Genomic DNA, 25,069 nt, shown 5'->3' on the forward strand with positions numbered 1-25,069 from the left:
GATGTCTTTCTATGACTCAAAAGAAAATTGATGTCGAGATTTTAATTCTCATTTGACATTTTCTAGTACATTGTAAAATATATCGATTGTAATATTGAGAGAGAATGCCATTCAAAAAAAAAAATATTGAGAGAGAAGAATAATATTTTTTGAACAAGTGAAAATTTATTAAGAAAAAAGGAAAGCCCAACTGCCCTAAGGAGGCCGAGTCAATACAAAATCCGAAGGAAACAAAAAAGCTACAATGCAAGCATCTTGTGCTAGATCAACGATCCTGAACCTGTTGCATTGAAATTTGCTATGCTGTCAACGGAAGTGTTTCCTTCTCTATGAATATGGGAGAAAGAACACTCCACCTCCCTCAAAACATCGTTAATCTCTCTAAATTGGTGTCTAAATCTCTACTGGAGAAGACTCCTTCCAAAGCCAACGAATTGTATTTAGGGAATCACCTTCGATCCCTAGTTTTGTAGCTCCAACTGGAGATATCAATCCGACGACATTCCATACAATACGAACTTAGGCCTCTGTCGCATCACACCTTAGGGCCTTCGATCAAGCGAATAACCTGGAATTAGGTACTGTTAAAACATATAAAGGTAGTTTTGTCTTTTCATATAGTTTTAATATAAAATAATAATCGTGAGGGTGAGGAGAGAACTCTAACGATTCTCCCTCTCTCACAACCCAAATCTCGACTTCTTCTTCGTGTCCTCCTCAATCTTCATCTCTTCAACTTCATGTGTTAATCTAACATGGTATCAGAGCCATGTAGATCAACACTATCCCCTTCATCTTCAAAACCCTACCCCTAACAATAAACCTATACGAAAATCTAACCCTAACCCTAACCTACACAAAACCCAGCCCCCCCTCTGCTTTGTAGCACACTCCAAACCCTCTTCCCTGCTCCGTACGACACCCCACACCCCACCTCTACTTCCTTGCTTGCTTGCTGCCACCTCCACACCCCATCTCTGCTTCGTACGACACCTTCCAGCACACCTTCTGCTGGTCACGACCCTCCCAGCCCATCTCTCTGCTTCGTACAACCCCCCACGCACTCCTTCGTTGGTACGACGCCCTTAACCCCCTCTTCTCTGCTTCATGGTCCTGAAAATTTTTTTTAAGGGATTTTATGCCTTGATTGAGGAGGCATAGGTGTTCTTGATTCCTTCTTGGTATTTTGTGGTTACGTTGTCTTCATGAAGGATTTTGTGGTTGTTCGTTGGTGATGATAGTTGATGTTTGTTAGTTGGTGGTGATAGGTGATGTTGTGGTTGGTGATTCAATACTTTTCGTGGTTGGTGTACTGGATATATGGGTGTTGGTTGGCTCGTGGTGTCTGTTCATATTACTATTTCCGTGTTGGTTATGTGCATGTTGGTGGTCGTAGTGTGTTGATGGTTGGTGTGACTCTCAATTTGTTCGTGTGGCAGCTTTATTAGTGGTTTGTTTATTGATGCTGGGTGGTGGTGTTTTCCGTATGTTGTTGCTTATGGCTATTCAGGATTGTGTTTCGACTACACTTGTGGTGGTCTGATATTTGGGTTTGTTTCCCGTATTTGTTGGATATTTCATTTTTCCTCCTTTATTGTTTTCCAACATTCAGATATTGTTTATGGAACCCACTGACACATCTTCGTTGTCGATGGCGTCCTTGAAAACTGATGTGGTTTCTTCCTCTGCACTAAGTCCTTCTACTGGTTACTCTCATGCTGAAGCCCCTCTTCAGATGAGTTCGATTCGTTTGGATGGGAAGAATTATCCTCCCTGGAGGAGAGCCGTTCGTACTTATCTTCTTGGTCGTGGGAAAGTACGCTTTCTAGAACGTCCTCCTCCTCCAACTACGGATCCCTCCTTTGAGAAATGGGAATAGGAGGATGCTGTAGTCAGATCTTTTCTTTGGAGTTGTATGGATTCTCAAGTGGCCGCTAATATGATGTTCCTTGACTCTTCTAAGGAGGTTTGGGATTATGCTCCAACATTGTACTCTGGTGCTAACAATGTCACACGCATGTGTGACCTGTTCTCTAATTGGTTAGGATTCCAGCGTGGTGACCTGTCTCTTTCTGACCATTTCAGCTCTTATCAGGCTCTTTGTCAGCAATTGGATTTACTCATGCCCTTTACTGTCGATCCTGTTGAGCTTGCGGGCCGTCAGGAGGAGATGCGCGTAGTAAGATATCTGGATTCTTTAGGGCCAGATTACTTACGGTTACGGCAGCAGATTGTGGGTTCTGGTAGCTTGCCATCACTTCAGGAGACTTTTTCTCGAGTTCAGCATATGCGGGCTCTTCCAACGACGAATAATACTCTGGATAGCTCTGCACTAGTTACCTCTTATGGTACTGACCGTGGCTGAGGATCTGGCCATGCTGGTCGTGGTGGTTGGGGCCGTGGTCGTGGTCGAGAAGTTACTGGACGAGGCCGTGGTCGGGAATCTTGGACTGGTCGTGGACGTGGGTCTCGATTCTGTACTCACTGTAGGTTGGAGGGACATACCATTGACTATTGTTATGACTTACATCCGGAGCTTCGTCCTTTTCGACCTACTGCTTCTGTTGCTACATCTGATGGTTCTAGTTCTGCCCTTGCTACTCCTGCACATTTGCTTGCTGCCACTTTGCCTACTGCTGATCAGATGGTAGTCCGTCGTGCCGAATATGAAGACCTCATCCATCTGCGTGATAGAGACAAGCAACCTGCTGCCACCTTTGCCCAACCAGGTAGCTCATCTTGTTTCATTTCTCGTCCATCCTCTGAATCATGGCTCATTGATTCAGGGGCGTCTCATCATATGACCGGTAATTTTCAACTTCTTTCTTCTTTACAGTCAGCACCGCCTACTGTGACATTAGCAGATGGGACAACATCACTAGTCTCTGTGGTTGGTGTGGTATCCATCTCTAATGGTCTTTTACTATCCTCTGTTCTTTATGTTCCTTCCTTCCCAGTTAATCTATTATCTGTGCGTCATTTGACACGAACTTTGATATGCTCTGTTTCATTCTTTCCCTCGCATTGCACTTTTCAGGATCTGAAGACTGGGAAGAGGATTGGTAGGGGCCGTGAGATGGGTGGCTTATATTACCTTGATTCCTTACCGACTGGCGTTGCACTTCGTACCTCTGCCGATACTTATCAGTGGCATTGTCGTCTGGGTCATCCTCCTGCAGACAAATTACGAAAATCTCCTTTTATTAATAAATCTATTGAGTCCTTTTCATGCGAGTCTTGTGAGTTGGGAAAGCACCATCTAGTGTGTTTTCCTACGGGTGGTGGTAGGTGGTCATCTAGACCTTTTGAACATATTGATTCAGATGTTTGGGGTCCTGCCCAAACTACTTCTTTATATGGTTATCGGTATTTAATTCTCTTTGTTGATGTTTTTTCACGCAATACATGGTTATACCTTCTCAAGGAACGTTCTGATGTGTTTACTGCTTTTCGTAGTTTTTATTTTGAAATTGAGAATCAATTTAAATGCTCTGTCTCTTATTTTCGTACTGATAATGCCAAAGAGTATTTTTCCAGTAGTAATGGTTTCAATCAGTTTCTTGACTCTCGAGGTATTATTCATCAGTCTTCGTGTGCTTATTCTTCCCAACAAAATGGGGTTGCCGAGCGCAAAATCCGACACCTCTTAGATATAACTCCGCACTATCATGTTCCAAATGCGAGTACCAAAGGTATATTGGGGTGATGCAGTCCTCACGGCATGTTTTTTTAGGGAATCAAATTGCATCTTCTGTACTTTCTGGTGAGACCCCATTCTCAGTTCTTTATCCACTGGGTAATCCTTTCCCTTTATTGCCTCGTGTATTTGGATGTACTTGCTTTGTTAACAAATTAGGCCCAGGATTGGACAAATTAGACCCTCGTTCTGAAAAATGTATCTTTTTAGGTTATTCCAGGACTCAGAAAGGATACAAATACTATAGTCCTACCCTGGGAAGACTTTTGTTTCAGCAGACGTATCCTTTTTTTGAGGATACTCCCTATTTTTTAGATTCTCAGGTTTCTTCTGTTGAGCCCTAAAGTCTAATTTTACCCATCCCTGCTTCGGATGTTATTACTGATAGCCTTGAGTTCCCTTCGGACGCAAATATGAAAGATTCTTCCTCTTCGGCCGAACCTGTGCCAGATTCTCCGAATGTTCCTCCCATGAATGAGCCAAAAGTATACAGCCGACGACCGAGACCGGTAATTCTGCCTCCGTCTCCTCAACCAGCCAATCCTACTTCTCTGTCGGATGACCAACCCTCCGAATGTTCCCCTTGTTATCTCTGATTCTCCTATTGCTACTCGTACTCGTTCACGTACGACTGCTCATCCTATTTCAAAGTTTGTCTCTTATGATCATCTTTCACCCAACTTTCGCTCCTTTGTTTCCAGTGTTTCTACTATTTCTATTCCAAAATTGGTTACAGAGGCACTATCTCATCTTGGCTGGAGAGCTGCAATGGATGCCGAGATGGATGCCCTTCACTTAAATAAAACCTGGCAGCTTGTTCCGCTACCTTCTGATGCGCAGGCAGTTGGCTGTAGATGGGTGTTTGCTATTAAGTATCAACCGGATGGGACAATTGAGCGTCTCAAAGCCAGTCTGGTAGCAAAAGGTTATACTTAGACGTTTGGTGTGGATTATCAGGAGACATTTTCCCCTGTAGCCAAATTACCTTCCGTCAGAGTGCTGATCTCCATTGATGTTAATCGTGGTTGGCCGCTTTATCAGTTAGATGTGAAGAATGCTTTTCTTCATGGTGACCTCACTGAGGAAGTTTACATGGAGCAACCTCCTGGGTATGTTGCTCAGGGGGAGATGGGTTCATCAGTATGTCACGTCAGGAAGGCAATCTATGGGTTGAAGCAATCTTCGAGGGCTTGGTTTGAACTTTTTAGTGGTGCAATTATGTGGTTTGGTATGACACAGTGCTCAGTTGATCATTCCGTGTTTAGCCATCATTCCAGTACAGGATATGTGTTCCTAATTGTTTATGTAGATGACATTGTTATTACTGGAAATGATCAAGACGGAATACATAGACTGAAGATGTTTCTTCAGGAAGAATTTGCAACAAAAGACTTGGGTCGTCAGGTATTTTCTTGGAATTGAGGTGGCTCATTCTAAACGTGGTCTTTCCTTATCGCAGAGAAAGTATACTTTAGATATTTTAGAAGAGACATGCTCCATGGGAATAAAACCAGCATCTATTCCTATGGACCCAAATGTCAAACTTCTTCCTGAACAAGGAGATTTATTGGATGATCCAGGTCGATACAGGAGACTAGTGGGAAAGTTGATTTATTTGATTGTTACCAGACCTGATATCTCATATGCTGTAGGAGTGGTCAGTCAGTTTATGAGTTCTTCTCACACATCTCACTGGCTGCCGTACTCCAGATTGTTCGATACTTGAAAGGCACACCAGGAAAGGGATTATGCTTCAGAAAGAATGGACATGAGATTATAGAAGGATTCACTGATGCTGATTTGGCTGGTTCTCTAGCAGATAGAAGATCCACAACTGGTTACTGTACATTTGTTGGTGGTAATATGGTGTCCTGGAGAAGTAAAAAGTAAGATATTGTGTCTAAATCTAGTGCAGAAGCCGAGTACAGAGCTATGTCCTATACTACTGGAGAGTTGATTTGGTTGCGTTCCTTCTTGTCAGAGATTGGTTTTCCTCCTTCTGGACCATCACGGTTGTATTGTGATAATCGGTCAGCTATGTATATTGCCAACAATCCGGTTTTTCATGAGCGAACCAAGCATATTGAAGTTGATTGTCACTTCATTCGTCAGGATCTAAAGAGGAGAGATTTGCACCATGTTTACTAGGTTCATAGATCAACTTGCTGATGTGTTCACCAAAGCGTTAGGGCCTGCAAAATTAAAGGATGCATGTAACAAGCTAGGAATGTATGATATATATACATTCCAGCTTGAGGGGGAGTGTTAAAACATATAAGGGTAGTTTTGTCTTTTCATATAGTTTTAATATAAAATAATAATCGTGAGGGTGAGGAGAGAACTCTAACGATTCTCCCTCTCTCACAACCCAAATCTTGACTTCTTTTTCTTCTCCTCCTCAATCTTCATCTCTGCAACTTCATGTGTTAATCTAACAGGTACAAAAACACCCCCTGATCTGGTCACAGTGTTACTCCTGTAAATAACCTTACTACTATCTTCAAAATTCATTTTATTCCGCCTTGTGGCTGAGGGAGCCCAAACGCAAAGAGCCCTGACAAGTGGGGACACTCCCCACTAATTTGACTCCAATCGTCAATAATGGCTTGAATGGCTATACCAGTGAACTATTTTGCTTTAGAAGCATGCTAAGAAGACTCAAATATAATCTAGTTTATGACTTTACCAACTCATCTGCATAGTCTGCTATTAAAAATAGTGATCACCAATCATCGCAGAGAGCTTCAAAAACTTTTTGGAAGGGAGTTCCCTTCCCTCAGAAGAGGGGTAAGGGAGTTCCCTTCCCTCAAGAGGGGTAACAACCCATTGCGGACCTACCCCTTTAATATAAACAGCAACTGAAGCCCTAGGGTTGGCAACACAAGCATTGAGGTTTGGGGAGGATTTGGCCACAGGCTCCCCACATGAATTATCCATCCAGAAAAAGGCATTCTTAACTTTGTCAACACAAAGCAAAGTTTGGAAAAGAAGATTGGAATGCCATCTTTCAATTTCTCTCATCTGGGGGATTCATTAGCCACCCGTCCCGTAAGCCTCGGACTCACACCATTTTTGGTAGTTAGAGTAGGGAACTCTAGCCCATAATTCATCATTGTTTTTTAGAACTCTCGAAAATAATTTTGCCAAAAGTGCATAATTTTGGGTTCTGATGTTCTTTATACCAAGACCACCATCAACCTTTTGATGGCACAATGTTTCCCAATTAATGAGGTGAACTCTTCTAAAAATAAAATAATCATTCCATAAGAAGTTTCAAGGCGGGATTCAATTCTCTCAACCTGGTCCCAATCTTGCCAGTAGAAATTCCCATCTCCATGCGGAGGCCAAGATATTTTATTGGAAGGGAGGATGCACTGAAGCCTAGCACAAGCAATATATTCCACCTTAGGGAACATCAAATTAATGTTAAAGACTAAAGATGGTCCCAATCTTGCCAGTAGAAATTCCCATCTCTAGTGGGAGGCCAAGATATTTTATTGGAAGGGAGGATGCACTGAAGCCTAGCACAAGCAATAGATTCCACCTTAGGGAACATCAAATTAATGTCAAAGACTAAAGATTTATTCCTGTTAATTCTTTGGTTAGTAGTCTCCTCAACAAGAGATATAGTAACACTAATCCTACCTGCCTAGACAGCGATGCCTGCAAGAAAATAATTGTGCCATCCACATACTGATTATGAGAGATGAGTGGGCCGCTCGTGCAGGTTTCCATGCCCTTGAGAAAGCCGATCTCTGCAGCTTTGGATAAAATGAAGCTGATGTTCTCTTCTACTAGCATAAACAGGAATAGTGATAGCGGTCCCCCTTGTGTCTAAAACCCTTAAAGTAGCCAACCTGACTGCCATTAATAAGAATGAAAAAGCTGATAAAGGCGACACCCCACTCTTTACATTTTTTTCATTTTCCTCAATGTCTACATGAGGAGGGGCCATTCAAGCCAGTCTAAGCTTTCTCAGGATCTAACGTCAAAAGCATACTTGTAGTGCTACAACTTTTCGTGGAGTCCATCACTTCATTGGCTGCCACAATCCCGTCTAAGATTTGTTTAGAAACCAGCTTGGTTGAAATCTTTTAGGAGAACAATAATATTCAAGAGGATGTTAAGAAACTATTGCTAAAATAAATAAGTAAAGAGTATGTTTAGAACCAACTTGATTTGTCATTTCTCTCTTGAGAGCTGGACTACCTTTTGAATATTTACAGACATGAGCAGAGAAGAATACCCCTAGTATTTATGTTGAAGCTCCAATGTTTTCTTAAAAGGTTGCTTGTTACCTAAGAAATTGATATTGATGCCCTGTAACAGATTTTGTGAAAATATCAACTAATTGATATTTCAACTAGAACTGGGAATTAATTCATCATCTTCAACCTTTTTCTTTCATAACTTGATGGTGAATCTCAATGCGATTTGTATGAGCATGAAAAACTTGATTCAAGCCAAACTTGATTGAACATTGCTTGTTGCAGTTAGGTGTCCCAGCATGAAGTGGTATCTTTAGTTTGTACAATAAATATGTACCTGTCATATTTGATGATTGCAGAAGCCAATGATTTATGTTCAGTGTCCGTGTTTTTTTCAAGCCACAGTTCTTTGTTCTTGCTACTCCATGAAATGAGACAATCATTCATCATAGCAGCACATCTTGTCACTAATCTTCTTTTGCTATGTTACAAATACGTTCTTGAGAATTTATTGGTGAGGGGAAATCTCAGGATAGATTAAAATTTTTTTCCCGGGTTTATATCCGGGAAAAAGATAAAAATAAAATTATTTAAAAAATATATAAATATATAAAATTTAAAATAAAAATATCGGGATAATAATTTGATATTATCGCAATATTTTATGATAAATATGAAAATATTGCTATACTTTTAAAATCTTGGGATTCTTTGGGGATTTTGTAGTTTTATCAAAATGTCGTGATAAAAACTCGATAATTTGAAAATATCGGAGATATTTGTGACATAGTTCTTTTGTCAGGTCACCTGTCCAATCAACATCAGAGTAAGCAAGAGCTATTAAATGTGCAACTCATTTGTTTGTATAAAACAAACCATATAATGTAGTAACTCTAGTATAATGCAAGAAGCACTCGTGATCTGATGCCTGGGTGCTGCTAGGCTCACCAATAGCAGTTTAGCATAATGCAATTGCACTTGAGATCTTATGATCAACATGGGTGCCGATCTCGTTAGATCTGATGCGTAGTTCTGTTGGTATAAATTTGCCTTTTTGGCATTTGCTTCATTCTATACGAAAGAATTTTTTTAATGGAAGCTAGGTCTTATTAACTTCACGATTCATATTCATTTAACCGCATTGATTTCATCATTATTACTTTCCAAGTCGCCCCACCCCTCTTCCTTCCCCATCCTGTTACCAACCACCCTCTACTTCTAGTCCTATTGCCGCCCCCCCTTCACCCCCAATATTGTAACCACTTATATTGTAGCAGCACACCCACCCCCACCACCACCCCCCCCCCCCCCCCCCGGCGGCATTTCTCTCCTAGCCGCACCTTCCATTCTCCCTTATAACCCTAACTGCCCCCTCCTTCCTAACTGTTCATACCCATTGGTTGATTTCTCTTTTGTGCCGATCTATTCCTTGATGAGTTGATGGTCTGAAGTTTCCTCCGTCTCTCTTTTATCTTTTGGTTTGGGCTCCAGACAACGGATGTTGCTGGTTTTTCGATGGTTGGTTGCATGTTTGTTCCGCGGCCGTGTGATGTTATGTTAGGCTGATTGGTTGACAGATGTGTTGTTGTTCCCTTCTTTTTATTGGCGTTGATTGGTAGCTTGTACACTCGGGTTTCTTTTCCGTTCCGGTGCCCACCTCTCCTCTTTTCTCTCCATCTCTTCTTCTCTTCTCTCTTCTCTCTTCTCCTTTCTCTCTCATTGAGGTTCGGATATTTCGAACAAAGACCATTTTGAAAGTTGACTTTCTTGCATTGACAAGGCAATTTGACTTTACAGACTCCTGAGACATATGATTTATCTTTCCTTTTCTTTTGGTAAAATTTTTAGTTTAACCTGCTTACAAATGAACAATTTATACGATCCCAAATGAACTATTTATCTACCAAAATGTCACCCTTTGCGTATTTCGAGTTTATTGAATTGTGTCATTTTTTGCATGCTTCATCTATATCATCTTCTTTTGCAGGTTCGCTTACATCTTCTCACTGCGGTCTTGAAGTGTTTCTTAAGAAGGCCACCCGAGACTCAGAAAGCTCTGGGAGCTGCTTTGGCTGCTGGTCTTGCTGATTCTCACCAGGTATTGCCTGATTTATGTTCTATTTACTGAAACTTGATAAGTATGTATAACCAAGGTTTAAAATTTCGGTTTCGGTCTTGGTTTCGGCAGTGGCCTAAACTGAAATTTCGGCCGAAATTTTGTAACAACCCAATTTTTTCTGAAAAAAAATAAAATAGAAATGGCCAAAATTTAGCCGAAATCTGGGCCGACACCGAAGTCATGTACTGTCGGTGTCGGCCCTGGCCGAAATCTGAAATTTTGGCCAAAATTTTAAACCACGTGTCTATGAATTCTTGTAAGTTGGATAACATATTGTGCATTAATTTGCCATTGAATATCTTTTATTGCAGGATGTTCATGACAGAGCCTTATTCTACTACAGGCTTTTGCAATATGATGTATCTGTCGCAGAACGTGTGGTGGACCCTCCCAAGCAAGCAGTTTCTGTCTTTGCTGATAATCAGAGCAGTGAAATCAAAGATCGGATATTTGATGAATTCAACAGTCTATCTGTTGTATACCAGAAGGTGACACCAAGTTCCTTGACAATTTTCTTACTTCGAATGGGTAATAACCCATTTTGGTGATTATGGGTTTTAATCATTTTCCCCTCGAAATATAACAAGGCATTCTACGATTTACAATGCTGCGAAGAGGAAATATTAAAGACAAGCATTTTCAGAAACAACAAAGTAGGAGGTTATCTGGTACCTCCTATTAAGCAACTATTAACTTCTAGTAATATTATTGTCGAATTGCGCAATGGTTAAAATTTGAAAGAGAGGTTTGATAACAACAACAAAAAAAAAGAGAAAAAGAAAAGAATGGTTAAAGAGAATGGCTTGAAAAACTCCTGCGCTGCAGTGAAAAAAGGTGGTCTTATAATTCAAATGAGGCTACCATTTTTATCTTGTTATTTTTCCTATCTCAAGGTTCTACAAGACCACAGCAATTTCCAAGTGATCATGGTTTCTTGTGCTGATCCATAACTCCAAAATTTAAGGTTCCTCCTTCCCATGTAACAACAAAAGATGTTCATTCTTTTTATGTACAATATGAAATAACTTCTTGCATTTCTAAATAAAGCAGCACTTTCTCTTGGGAACTTGGTGAGTTTTTTCATTGTTTTCAAGCAATTCGTGGTGTCTTTATGTGACATTGAATGCTTTTATTTTCACCTCCACAAAGCCAAGGTTAAGTTTTCCAGTTACAAATTTCGAGAATTTTATGTAATTGCCTTAATGTCTCAAGGCTTCTTTAGCATTCTTGTCATTTTTAAGTGTTAGAATAAGCATTAGCTATAGGGATATTGTCATCATTGTACTTTGCTCTTCTTATATAAATACTTAAGTGTGGGGGAGTCCAGCCCTAACTCACAATTCTCCTTCTCTTCTCTCTCGTAACATGGTATCAGAGCCCTAGGGTTTCCGATCCCTAGGGACAGCTGCCAGCCTCCATCTTCTCCATAACCTTCCCTCTCCACCACATTCCTAACTCACATTTCTTCTTCTCATCTCTCTCGTAACATTAAGGATGATGTATCTTATTTGGGGTGGGTACATAGCTCTAGCTGCTAGCTGTTGAGAAGAAGAAATAACCACTTTAATAATTGAACTGCAGGAATCCCGTTTATGTCAGTTGTTATTGCCTTAATCTTTTCCAACGATGTAGGAAATTACAATTTTGAGCTGGTGGGTTGGTCCTTTGAGTGCTCAAGTTATTACTAGTAGTTCCAAGGAGCTTACTTCTCAGAAAAAATTAGTTCCAGGAATCTTGTACTTAGGCTACAGGCCCTCCTTGTAATCTCATGCTCTTGATTCCTAAATCCTTTGGGTCATATATTATCTTTTTTCTAGATTCTATTGGCGCTCCTGTTGATTTCTTCTGCTGCCCTGCCAAAATTCACATCACGGGGCTGTTATATGGTTGTTTGCAGTTGGCCTGCTTGACCAGTGAGAAGGAAAATTTACATTTTGGTCTGTGTATATGTATGTGTTTTAGAGCTTTGTGTTTTTCTTGTAGCACATAACTTTAGGAGTTCATTAGTCATATATTTTGATTTTTTCCCATGGTGTTTTTTGTAGATTCTCATTTCTTCTGTTCTTCTTCAAAATAATCTTGTAAAATTTATAGGTTTAGTATAATTCCATATATCTAATTGAAGGCCGACAAATCTTGCAGCCTTCTTACATGTTCACTGATAAGGAACACCGGGGACCGTTCGAGTTCTCTGAAGAACTTGGAAGTTTGTCTATGTTAACAGAATCTGAGGATAATGTCCCGGCTCAAAGATTTGAAGCAAATGACAATGATCTGCTGCTAAGCATATCTGAGAAGGAAGAAAATAGAGTTCCTACTAATAATGGCTCTGCCTACAGTGCCCCTGATTATGAACTTTCTTCTATGCCATCCGTTTCGAGCCCTAGTTTGCCATCTTATGTTCCGCAAATCAGCTCAGGCATTGACGACCTACTTGGTTTGGGTCTGCCTGCCGCCCCTGCTCCTGCTCCTGCTCCTGCCCCTTCACCTCCTCCTCCATTGAAGCTTAATGGGAAACCGGTCCTAGATCCAGGAACTTTTCAGCGGAAATGGAGTCAACTGCCGATATCTCTGTCACAGGTTTATTTCCTCTACATTTGTGCCTTTTTATGTTTCTAGTTTGTCGTGAGTAAATTATTTCTCTTTACTGTTTTTGATAGACCTCCTTTTTAATTGAATGTATTATGTATCTTTTACTCGGAGTGTCTCTTTTGCTCTGCAACCTTGCTATTTCTAGATTTTTGGGTACTAGATAGTTGATTTCCCAGTGTTTTTTGCTGATCCCGCTTTCTGGGGCTTCTGGTAGTTACGATACTTGGAATGTTCATGCGTCCAAGATGTTTTTTAACTGCTCCCAAATACTTCACTTGGTGTAACTTCCATTATGATGAATGGATATCATATACAGCCATTTTTTTAATCATGTATAACTTGGACACAAAGGGTTTCGGATATGGCAGCTTGAAGATTCAACAATATGCCAATTTGCCAGCACAAACATATTAAGCTATAAACCGTTAGTATCAAAATTTAAAGATGCCCAAGATATTAAAAATATAGAAAAGCCTGATAAATTAGGAAATACTATAAACTAACCCAAACCATGTGCTGTCATGTTGACTCGTCTTTCTATCATTAAGGTGGACATCACTAAGAAACATGAACGTTTTGTACTTGTAACATTGCTCTCATCATGATGAAAATTAGGGGTGGCCAGAACCGAACCAAACCCGAAGAACCGAACCGGAACTGAAGAACCGAACCGGAACCGAACTGTTTAAAAATATTTTTGGTCCGGTTCGGTTCCACTGATGAAGAACCGAACTTATTCGGTTCGGTTCCGGGACTAATGTTCTCGGTTCGGTTCTGGAACCGAAGAACCGAACTTTGAATATATATATATATATATATATATATATATATATATATATATATATATATATATATATATTCTATTAATCTATTATACATATACTTAATAATATAAATTACTTATAATATTAATAAGTAATAGTTAATACTATTCTTATAATAAGAAAGTAACTTATATTATAACTTTAATTAAAAGTTTTTATAAATTATAATTAATAATTAATAATTAGCCATTAGAACCGAAGAACCGGACCGGACCGAACCGATTATGTTCGGTCCGGTTCGGTTCGTTCCTACTGTGTACTACGGTTCGGTTCGGTTCTTACGGTTCATGGAACCGAGAACCGAAAAAAAAGTAACCGAGAACCGAGAACCGAACCGGTTGGCCACCCCTAATGAAAATCGAGATTCTTGGTAACAGAATCAAGTCTATATTCTATTTGTTATCCATTGAACGAACTACAATCAGATGTTTAGTGAATCCTACCCTTGAGGAAAATCTTGAGTTACTTGTCTACATTTTTGTATGTGTAGATGCCCCACATCTGTTCAAGTAGTCTGGTATCTTGAGCATTGGAATTTTAATGCGACCCATACGCTCATTCACATCTCTTTTATCTCTTATGACAATTGTATTTGGTTATTTCTTGAATGGTATTTATTAATATTTTCTTTGTTTCATATACAGCTTGGAATCCATGACATTTACTTCATACTTCATTTGGTCAAAATGTGGTATTACAAATGCATAAATCGGTTCGCGATTTAATTCCATTCTTAAAGTCTGCTTCTGCTTATGGTTTGCTTTCGAGTACTTCCCTTATGCATCATAAAGACTACAGTAACACCAATTCTTTCAGTTCAGGGTGCCCTTCATACTTTGAAGTCTCACAATAGCTTGTCACTTCAGGCCATACAATAGCTCATTGTTTACATTTGTTCCAACTCTGGTTCTTACTCTGTATTGCTTCTAATAACTAGGATTTTTTTTATATAATTAGGATCTTTGCAGGGTAACACTCGCAAAGCATTCCTGAAATCCTTAGTGGTGAGGTTCCTTAACCCCCTTATGCAGATAGTAGGCCCAATAAGAGGCATATTGGCCCATTATGATTTATTTTCATGTTATTTAGTTTCTAGGATTTTATTTCCATGTTTTTAGTTTTAGGGCATTTATTTTCCATCGATTTTTATTTCAATTGCCTATAAATAGGCCTCATGTATTAGGGATTTGAAGCTTTTGGATGATTAATTGATTGATTGAGATTTTCCCCTCCAATTTCCTCTCTTTTTCTCCCCCAAGACTTCTTCTCGTTCTATTCTTCTGTTCTTCCCTCTCGTCTCTTCTCCCCTAATTTCTTCCTCTATTCTTCTCTTCTTCTCCTCTTTCTTCTATTTCTCTTTCCGGTCCTACATCAATTTGGTATTAGAGCGAAGGATCCAAGATCGTCTTCAACCTCCGCATCAACACCATCAAAGTTTGCAGCACGAAGCTTCAGATTTGCTATAGTAAAAGCTATTGTTGCTGCTTGTTTTCACGAAAGAAATAGCTCTGAGATAAACTGCAAACCAGTCCCGGAAACCCCGATTTTACCTTATCCAAACAGCCGCAATCATCCCATCTCCTTCTCCTTAACCATCCGATCCCTTTTTCTCTCTAACCCGAGTGGCAAGAAACCCAACCCCACCTCCTTCCTCACCACCATATTCACCCCAACTCCACTAGCACCTTGCTGCCATAGCCTTCGATAGCAGCCTTCCTTAATCGAATCCTTCAAACCCTCTTCTTTCACAACCCAAAACCCATCTCCACCACCCCTACAGAAGAAACAACACTCCTTCTCCTACAAAACCCTAACCCTTAAACTACTAATCCACACCCTCAACTTTGATCCCCAAATCAGTCCCATATTTCCCCTAAAACTAGCACCGGAAACAACCCTTCTTTAGCCTTCAAACCCTAATGCAGCCTTTTTCAAATCCACTCTTCCCTCTGCCCCCCTTCTTCATCGGACACCGCCGGACTTCCCACTTCCCACTGTATTCTCTGTGGCCACTAGCCGTGGCTTTGCCGGCGTCATCACCATTTTTCCGGCATTCTGTCCTTCTTGGGCTATTGGGTTTCGTGTGCTGTGAGGAAACTCATGTGTCTCCTGTTATTTCCGAAATCTTGATAAGGTAAGTTTCCTTATCTTTATAACTTAGCTCCTTATTCCATATGATACCCCATTGCTCTGTCTTTCAATATTAAGTGGTCACGTGACCTCTTGAGCTAATAAACCCCTTGTTTTCCTCAGACAGCCCCCATCTTGATTCTCTTTAAAGACATCTTTAATAGCCTCCTCCCCCTATTCTCCTTTAGTCACCCTCTTTTATAAATTATCAAGGTGATTTATACCCCTTTTTTTTCCTTGGACCATCCCACTTATGTAAATCACTACTTTCACCCCTCTTTTTCCCCTTGTGCACGCAATAGTTTAATACAGAGCATATTTCGACCCAATTTTTTTTCTTGGACACCCCTCTTTAATTATTTGCGTCAGAGTTAAAAAAAGAAAAAGATAACAAAGAAAAAGGAAAAAAGAGAGAATTTCATTTCTTTTCTCTCTCTAGTTTCTCTCTCCTCATCCGGGCTATTTCCACTCGGAATTGATTCGTGTCTTCAACACGGAAGTTGTTCCGTGTGACCAGCAGAGCACATCCATCTAAGTTTCAGTAGTAGACAACGACTTTCAACCTAGTTTGAAAAATCTCAGCGATCACGTTCCATCATCCGATCAGTAGCTCTCTGACACCCGATCTTTGGACAATGCGACGTTGATTCGCCCCACTATGATTACTGCACCACATGTTCCATATTTCTATGGTTATGATGACTACTACTATCCCTATGGAGATTTCAAGGATGCATGTCTAGAATGGATTAAGGCTCTTAATGCATACCATACGTACTATGGGTATGCTCATCAGATAACCATTTGCCGAGTCAAGGATATAGTGTACAACGAAGCCAGGTCAAAATGGAGATTCTTCGTGCTAGAGCACCGTTATTTGGGAAAACCACCATTCCATCTGTGAGAAGAAGTTTGTTGTGAGTTTATGAGGATTTATGCATATCAGTATCAGCAGAGGTTACTACGTGAGAGTGCAGTGTATAAACAACGAATGATGCGCGAAGAAGCCGCTCGACGTAAAAGAGAAGCCGAAGCCCACTGTAAACAAGAAGTCGCATATCCAGAGCGTCACATACGTGAGTGGGATTTGCAGAGCCGCTTAGCTATTTCTTCTCTCCCATCACCGTTGATGATATTAGTTCTAACGAAGGAGGGAAGGAAGTTGCTAACACTATTGATGAGCTGGATGCTAGTGTTGACGAGACCATTATAGTTGTTGAGCCCATGATTATGTTAGATACAGAGTCCATGATGGCAGATATAGAGTCAGAGATGACAGATATAGAACCAGAGAGTCCAGTGACTGATGAGGCCGACGTCGACGAGCATGGCGATTCAGAGATTCCCCCAGGACCGATTGCCGAGCATCTAGAGAGACAGTTTGACACTTCCACAATCGAGGCAGATATTGTGGCAGAGCCACATGAGGTTGATCCATTGACAGAGTCGACCGAGCACCGTCACGAGTCAAATGCGAGTGACCTGACTGATGAGCCATTACCTGAGACGGATGATCGAGAGCATATTGTTGAGGATTGCCCTATCGTTGAGCTGGTTGAGCAGATTGTTGAGATTTGTGCTGACACAGAGGAGTTTGTTACGCAGCTTGATCAGGAGGTCTTAGCATTTGCAGAGATGGGTTCAGCTGGGCCAAATGAGACTACAGAGGCGAGTATTATTGAAAAGTTTTGCTGAGGCTTGCTAGAGATTGACCTTGTAGAGCAGGGATTGATGCTACCCAAGGCCATCACTCTAGTCCAAGTTGCTATATTCCTTGCCGTATTACTTGTCACTTTGTCAGGGGAAGTTCGTTTCTTTATGATTCTCCATGGATGATGTCTTCTATATTGATACGCTCATGTTTCATAACTTTTATAGATATCACGAGCGTTATATGATATTCGAGGCTATGGTTGATTGCGACTCATACTGCTTGAGTGGGTTGTCTATATATTTGATCCAGGCGGATTAGAACTCGAGGGCGAGTTCTTTTCAAGAGGGGGAGAATGATGCAGATAGTAGGCCCAATAAGAGGCAGATTGGCCCATTAGAATTTATTTCCATGTTATTTAGTTTCTAGGATTTTATTTCCATGTTTTTAGTTTTAGGGCTTTTATTTTCCATTGATTTTTATTTCAGTTGCCTATAAATAGGCCTCATGTATTAGGGATTTGAAGCTTTTGGATGATTAATTGATTGATTGAGATTCTCCCCTCCAATTTCCTCCCTTTTTCTCTCCCAAGACTTCTTCTCCTATATTCTTCTCGTTCTCTTCTTCTATTCTTCCCTCTCTTCTCTTCTCCCCTAATTTCTTCCTCTATTCTCCTCTTTCTTCTATTTCTCTTCCCGGTCCTACATCACCCCCATATTAAAATTTGTTTCCATAAGCTACCTTTTCCCTAATTTTTTTTATGAATGATAAGATTTTAATAGAAAAAAGAAAACCAACAACATTCACTGACCATGCTGTCATAAATGAGAGAAATGGGAAAAAAAAACCCCAAATAAACTCGAAAAAGCCTCGAAAGAGGTCTTACCGGGTGTAACAACTCTTTCCCTAGCTAAGGAGTCTGCTTCCTTGTTGGCATATCGACAAGTGTATTTCAACATGACTATTCTCTTCCAGCCGTTTTTTTTTTTGAAGAAAGGTAATTTTATTAGATCAAAGGATGAGACTGAGATGGTCGAAACAAGCCAAGAGGGCAGGAACCATACAACCAAATTAATACAAATACAGTAATCATGGGGAAGAGAGTCAAATGACTCAATAATTGCTTGGTCCACTCCTGATTGAGCAAGCCAGTTCGCCTCTCTATTAGCCAAATTCCTTACGTGCAGAAGGAAACCTGAAAGTCCTCCAGTCAATCCTGGATCTCCTCTATAAAATCCGCAAATCTCCAAGGGTGGGGGCTTCTCCCATCCAACCATCTAATATCATTCAACGACTCTCCTTCCACAATTAATTGGCTCTACTCTCTCTCTGGATATCTAATGCCTTGCAAGACTGTCCTAACTTCCATTTCGTTTGTGTTCCTGATCCCAATTGGGCCTGAAAACACCCACCTTGTCAGGCCACTGTCGTCCATGAGAAGCCCTCTAATGTGATCAAGGATTACGAATGCTTGACCCCGCCAAAGTTTAATTTTACCATGCCTTGCTTGCGGGGACATCATCTGGGACGTGTCTCCCTCCATTCTCTATTGGCGTAAATCTCCCTCCAGTTACACCATATATCTGTGGAAGAGATAAATCTGAATCTAGGCAGGACTCGCCCAATAATTCACTAGCCAGATAATCTTCATGAAAAGAATAGAAGGAATTTAACCATGCTACAATAAACACAAATACACACTTAGAAACTATCACATAAGCTAAACAACCATTCGTATTGGCTTAATAATATCAAATGTCATGTCAAAAATAGTAAGATTCATTCTAAACATAAATATCACACATGCATTGAAAGCTGATGATCTTGCCATTTCTTTAAGTTTTCAATTTACTCAGCTTATTAATAGAATGATATTTCCTGCGTATATAGTTACTTTTTTTTTTCCCGGTTTGTGGGTGCAGGCAAGGAACCAAACTTCTAACTTTAGTCTAGACTTACTTCGAATGTCCAACCCCATGAAAGTCACCACATGTCGGCCAAAATCGACACTTGTCAGTGGAAGCTTAAATCCATGCGCTCATCACACAAAGCCTCATGCCACAATCTAATTTTGTTACTAAATTTTACCCTGAAGCGAATACTGTCTGTGGAACCTTGTATGAAAAAAATCTCTTCAAAATCCAGTTTCAGAGAGGTTGGTGCTATCTTCCCCCGACAAAATCTGGCAGTCACCTCTCCCAATCCATTTTCATAGTAAAACCCTGTTCATAACTCTAGTCTCCTTATCCCCAACCCTCCTCCGTGGTATCTTTTGCCTTCTCATTCGAAATGAAATTACCGTGGAGGATATCATCCTGTTTTTTTTTTTTCTTTTTCTTTTGGGAGGATATCATCCTGTTAATCACACTATCTGGACAATTGAAGAGAAACAAGTAATAAATCGACATATTAGCTAAAGCTAACCTAATGTTCATTTACTTAGGTTTGATTGCACTCTGAGTCTAAATTGGGCATTCTGTTCGGTTCGTACTTCCACTTAAGAAATCATCAGTACCTTGCATACACTTAGATGACTATTCTATGAAGGGTGTTGTGCTTACCTGGAAATCTCATGATTTCACCTCGGGTCTTAAAGTAAATAATTATCTACTCTTCGTTATCGTTCACTTGTTTCCTATTGCTTCTCGCTAGTGTTATTTGCTTGGGAAAAAAGCACTCACGGAAACCCTCAATGGTGGGGTTAGGTTAGTAACCAATTCACAAATTGGTCCCAATTTGTTACCTAATCTCTGCAACTTTGTGCTTTCATGACTTTACTTGGGCATATGATGCATAGTATGCAAAATGTATAACGGAAAAATAAAGTCAATCCATAATAACAACATTAAAACTTCTCTAGTTCAAAAGAACGGATAGAAAAAATCCAAAAAAAAAAAAAAAAACGGCGAATGAAAAAAATGGTTTAAAATGGCATCATTATATTAATATAACATGATAAAAACTTGTATTTATACATCCAAAATTTAAAATACCTGTTGATGCATGCCCCAAATTGTAAAATCTAAAATAATAACCCATGATTCATCTATTTCTCGTCATATTTTGCTAACTAAATTATACATAAAAAGACTGAAATGTTTTATGACATACATGCTATGGAATGTTCAATGGACAAAAAGGTCTCAACATCAGCTCTTCACCACCTAAGACCTATGTTGCATCAATACTGGTAAGGGTGTTTGAATCTAAACAGATATCAAGTGTTGGATTCGTCAAACCTCAAAAAGAAAGATGCATGAATTTGGCAAATTATATTTATCAATTCTCAAATTTTATTTTTTTACATAATAATATGGTTATAACATATAAATATATTAAAAATTTAAATAGGTTAAGTAAATTAATGTTTTATTTTCATAGTAGTTCAAAAAATCATTATTTTTTGAACTACTATAAAAATCACTATTATAATAGATAAAACTCAAAGCATGCAGTAATTGTATAGTTGTGGTAATGGTATTCGGAAAAAAAGAAGATAAAAGAGATCTAGAAGTATCACAGAGAAACCTAAAGTATTGGATCTGACATATGTCTGACTTGGATACTTCACCCATTTAGAAGAATCCGTGTAACATAGCTTGAGGCGAGGAAAGAACCCTGTTTTGTAGTTCGTATGAAGCACTTGAAGCTTATTAACATATAATTGGATTAGGTTCTTTTTTTAAGTAGATAATCAGATAATCTAACAATGTATGTTTTCTATTTCCAAACACTAGATCTCAGTTCAACAGATTACCATTCAAAAAAAAGAAGTTCAACTGATCTTTAGCGTGAAAAAAGACAAATGACCAGTGGACGGATTTCCAATTGCATTTCATCAAAGATATGGGGAAGTATTTAAAGAAGATGTGATGGCTTTTCTGGAATTGCATATTAAAAAGAAAGAACAATTGAGTTAAAGGATTTTCATCCTATTAGCTTGATTCATAGTGCTTATAAGATTTTTCCTAAGGTCTTAGCAAGAACAAAAAAAAGAACCGATAAAAAAAAAAAACTAAAGAAGGCATGAAGGATGTAATTTCCCGAATGCAAGGAGCATTTGTTAAGCATAAACAAATTCTCAACGCTATACTTATTGCAAATGTCTTGATTCTAGAGAGGGAAGGATTATAGGGAATAGTTTCTAAAATAGATATGGAGAGAAAGCATATGACCTTGTAGAATAGGAATTTGTTGATCTCATCCAACAAAAGATAGGATTTGGTGAGGAATGGATAAAATGGATAAAGGAGTGTATGTCATCCGAACAGATAGGATTTGGTGAAGAAGCTGGCATTTTCGGTGAAAATTTTATGAAAACCGAAATATTGCCCTTTTTTTACACAATTTTGGCTGAAATTTCAGCTCTGTTTCTATGGTGGCCGAAACTGACACCGGATCCAACATTTAAATCCTTGCATCTCATTTATATTGAGACACAATTGGGTGGCTTATTACTTAGCTAGAGAAGGTGTAAACAGTTGGGTTGTGGTCTCGTCGTTGTGCGTGGGCCTTAGGAGTTATGGACTTTGTAGATTAGGTAATATATCGAATGATATCTGTGAGATATTTTCCTCCATTCGATGTCTATTTCTTTCATATTTTAAGGGACGCGAATGAGGAGTTATGGACTTTGTAGATTAGGTATTATATCGAATGATATCTGTGAGATATTTTCCTCCATTCGATGTCTATTTCTTTCATATTTTAAGGGACGCGAATGATTCGGTTGGTTCTCAAGGAAAAGAGGAGATAGATGTATTAAGGTGTGGCATGAGTTGCTCCTGTTGTATGGTTAAGTAATAAACTGTTGCCTTTAGAAAAATATTTAAACAGAGAGATCTTTGAAGTGATGCAATCTCGGGCCTCTTACTAAAAAAAATTCAAGGGAGTCATTAGACCCGGTGGGGTTAGGGACATTAAGGTTTGACCTTGATGTGATGCTAGGCTCTATCAGGAATTTTACCCAACACCTGAAGGGCGTTATATGAACTTACCTAAGGCATTTAATTACGGGGGACTCAAAGTAGGGGTGCAACTCGGGCCTCTTACTAAAAAAAATTCAAGGGAGTCATTAGACCCGGTGGGGTTAGGGACATTAAGGTTTGACCTTGATGTGATCCTAGGCTCTATCAGGAATTTTACCGAACACCTGAAGGGCGTTAGATGAACTTACCTGAGGCATTTAATTACGGGGGACTCAAAGTAGGGGTGCAACTCGGGTCGGGTTGAGGCCAACCCGAACCCAGCCTGAAACTCAAATCTTCCAACCCTGACCCGACCCGACCCGACCCGACCCTACGCTCAACCTGATGGGGGCTAACCCAACCCAACCCGAACCCGACCTGATTTCCCAAGTTTCCTCTAATCTATTTTCAAAATGGCTTGGATTTTAATAAATATAATTCATTGGAGGCGATGGTTTTTTCCCAAGACATTAAAGTCACAGGGAAGAAAAAAATTCAAGTCCTGCCAACTTTCAGTGAAAACCAACAAAACTAAGAAGACAAAAATACAAAAAAACTGCTACCTTTAAAAAAACAAAAAAAGGGAGAAGGGAATAAGGAAACATGACCAAAGTAAAGTATGTAGACATACTGTTCTTCGCAGAAAAGCGAAGAGCGTCCTCAACAGTTAGTGAGAAGAAGAAAAAAGCGAAAACAATAAGAGTAAGAGAAAAGAAGAAGAAGAAGAAGAAGAAGAAGAAGAAGAAGAAGAGGAAGAGGAAGAAACTGAAAAACTCCTAAGAAAAAGATGAAAAATAGTACTCCGCTATCCCTTTTTCTTTGTTTCTTTTTCGTCTTCTCCTCTTCTTCTTCCTCGGACGGGTTTAGAGCTGGGCGGTTTTTGAAGTGGTAATGGTGGAAAAAAAGAGGCGGGCTGTTTTGTTTGATTTTGGTTTTGCTTTTTTTTTCAAGGCTAGTAAATGTCATAGACAATTGAGACAGCTGGACAGGACAACTTTAAAGTGGAAAAAGGAGCTCGTTTTTTAAATTTTCTCTTGGATTTTATATTATTTAATGTTAGAAATAAAGGGTGCGGTTCTTGGAATTTATGTTATTTAATTCACGTGACAGCTAGTAAGATTTTTCTCTTGCGTATTGTGTTTTCTAATTCTGGAAATAAGGCGCAGGCCGTGCAGCAGTAAATGAAAAGCTGGATCGCGTGTTTTTTGGGTTTTTAGAGTTGGGTTGTCGGGTTACAAAGGACTCAACCCTAACCCGACTAGAACATAACTTGGGTTAGCCTTTTCCCAACCCTAACCCAACCCGACTTGGGAAAATCTTAACCCAACCCAGCCAAAGATTGGGTTGAACCCGACGGGTTCGGGTGTAACCCGACCCAAGTTGCACCCTAACTCAAAGTGGACTTTTATCGAACACTTGGGGGCTGAGAATGAATGAGCCAAGAGGAAGAGAGATGAAGGAAATAGGGAATAGGGAATCAAGAAAAAGATAAATATGGAGATATCGGTAGAAAGGGAAATGGTTTATGATCCCAACGAAGGGGGAGCGGTTTATGAACCCAACCGAGTAGGGTGAGAAAAGTGATGGGAGAAAAGAGAAGGAGAAAATAAAGAGAGAGAAAGATAGGTTGAGGGATAGAAAACTAGAGAGAGAGAGAGAGAGAGAGAGAGAGAGAGAGAGAGACTTCAAATCTTTTTCATTACATTACATAAACTTGAAGAAAAGCTCATGGCGTTCTGTATATATAAGAAAAATAAAGAGGACTAGAAAGTTCCAAAACCTTAAACAAAAACCTATTACTTTGGATTAAAATACCCTCTAATGACTTGATGACTTAAAATTTTCGTAATACAAACGTGGGACCTGAAAATAAAGACGACTAGAAAGCTCCAAAACCCTAAACAAAAACCTATTACTTTGGACTAAAATACCCTCTGATGACTTAAAATTTTTGTAATACATATGTGGGCCCTGTTTAAAACACTCATAACTCAAAGAACATAAGTGATTTTGATAGGAAAAGACTGTGATGCCCCTTTTATAACTTAAAGGACTTAAAAACACTTAAAAGCATAGTTGTAAATTCCGTTTCGTTTCGTCCGGAATGGACGAAACGAACCGGTTTCGTTACAATTCCGGAACGAAATTCCAAAAATTTCGTTCCGGTGGAAATTTCGTTCCATTCCGGCCATTCCGGACGAAATTTTCCGAAATCCGGAATTTCGTTCGGAATGGACGAAATTCTCCATTCCGGCCGGAATCGTGCATAAGGGCTAGTTTGACTAGATTCCATTTACTTAAGATTTACATGTAAATAACGGAATACCCCCCTTTTGGATTTATTAAAAATAGTTTCAACACCCAAATCTAAAAGGAAAAAAAGTCAACTCTCCAGTTCTAGTACAAAATTCAAAGAAAAATGGTCGGGTCAAAATTTTAACTTTCTTAACTTCCAAACGGTGGGGTATTTTTCAAATTTTAAAAATTCATAAAATCTATTTTGTCCAAACATTATTAAATCCCAAAAGTCCGGTAAAAAAAATCTCATTATTTGGTCTCTAAAAATTATTCATCTTGTCAGGCACTGGTCAACACATTGGTAACAGACTTTTTTTTTCTAATGAATGATGTATTGATACCTCATGTTATGAAATATGGAACTTAATCACGTACCCACGTACCCGTGTCGTGTCGTACCCGCACCCTGACACATATTTTGGACTATTTATTAGTTTTTCATCTTTTTCTATTGATTTTTTATTTTTTTGAATTTTTCTCATATTTTTTAATATATTTTTTGTGTGAACGAAAAGTTTCGACCGAAATGCACCGAAATGACCGAAATCCCACCGAAATTTCGTTTCGGTGGCCAAAACGAAAT

At 39.4% G+C, this 25,069-nt stretch overlaps 1 protein-coding gene and 1 long non-coding RNA gene across 2 annotated transcripts in view; both read left to right on the forward strand.

The window, feature by feature from the left end:
* Positions 1 to 25,069, forward strand: part of LOC143853987 (adaptin family protein) — a 44,419-nt gene that overhangs the window by 16,236 nt on the left and 3,114 nt on the right. Inside the window, exons 8-10 of the mRNA XM_077363682.1 lie at positions 9,893 to 10,003; positions 10,336 to 10,512; positions 12,167 to 12,604. Coding sequence (XP_077219797.1) covers positions 9,893 to 10,003; positions 10,336 to 10,512; positions 12,167 to 12,604 — 726 coding nt within the window. The remainder of the gene's footprint in view (positions 1 to 9,892; positions 10,004 to 10,335; positions 10,513 to 12,166; positions 12,605 to 25,069) is intronic.
* Positions 737 to 3,826, forward strand: LOC143862030 (uncharacterized). The gene is made up of 3 exons (XR_013240129.1): positions 737 to 2,729; positions 2,837 to 2,915; positions 3,038 to 3,826. It is a non-coding gene; the product is annotated as an uncharacterized LOC143862030 (long non-coding RNA).

The sequence above is a fragment of the Tasmannia lanceolata genome, unplaced genomic scaffold, assembly GCF_043159265.1.
Source record: "Tasmannia lanceolata isolate RefF3 unplaced genomic scaffold, GAP_Taslan_0.1 ptg000003l, whole genome shotgun sequence".
Lineage (NCBI taxonomy): Eukaryota > Viridiplantae > Streptophyta > Magnoliopsida > Canellales > Winteraceae > Tasmannia > Tasmannia lanceolata.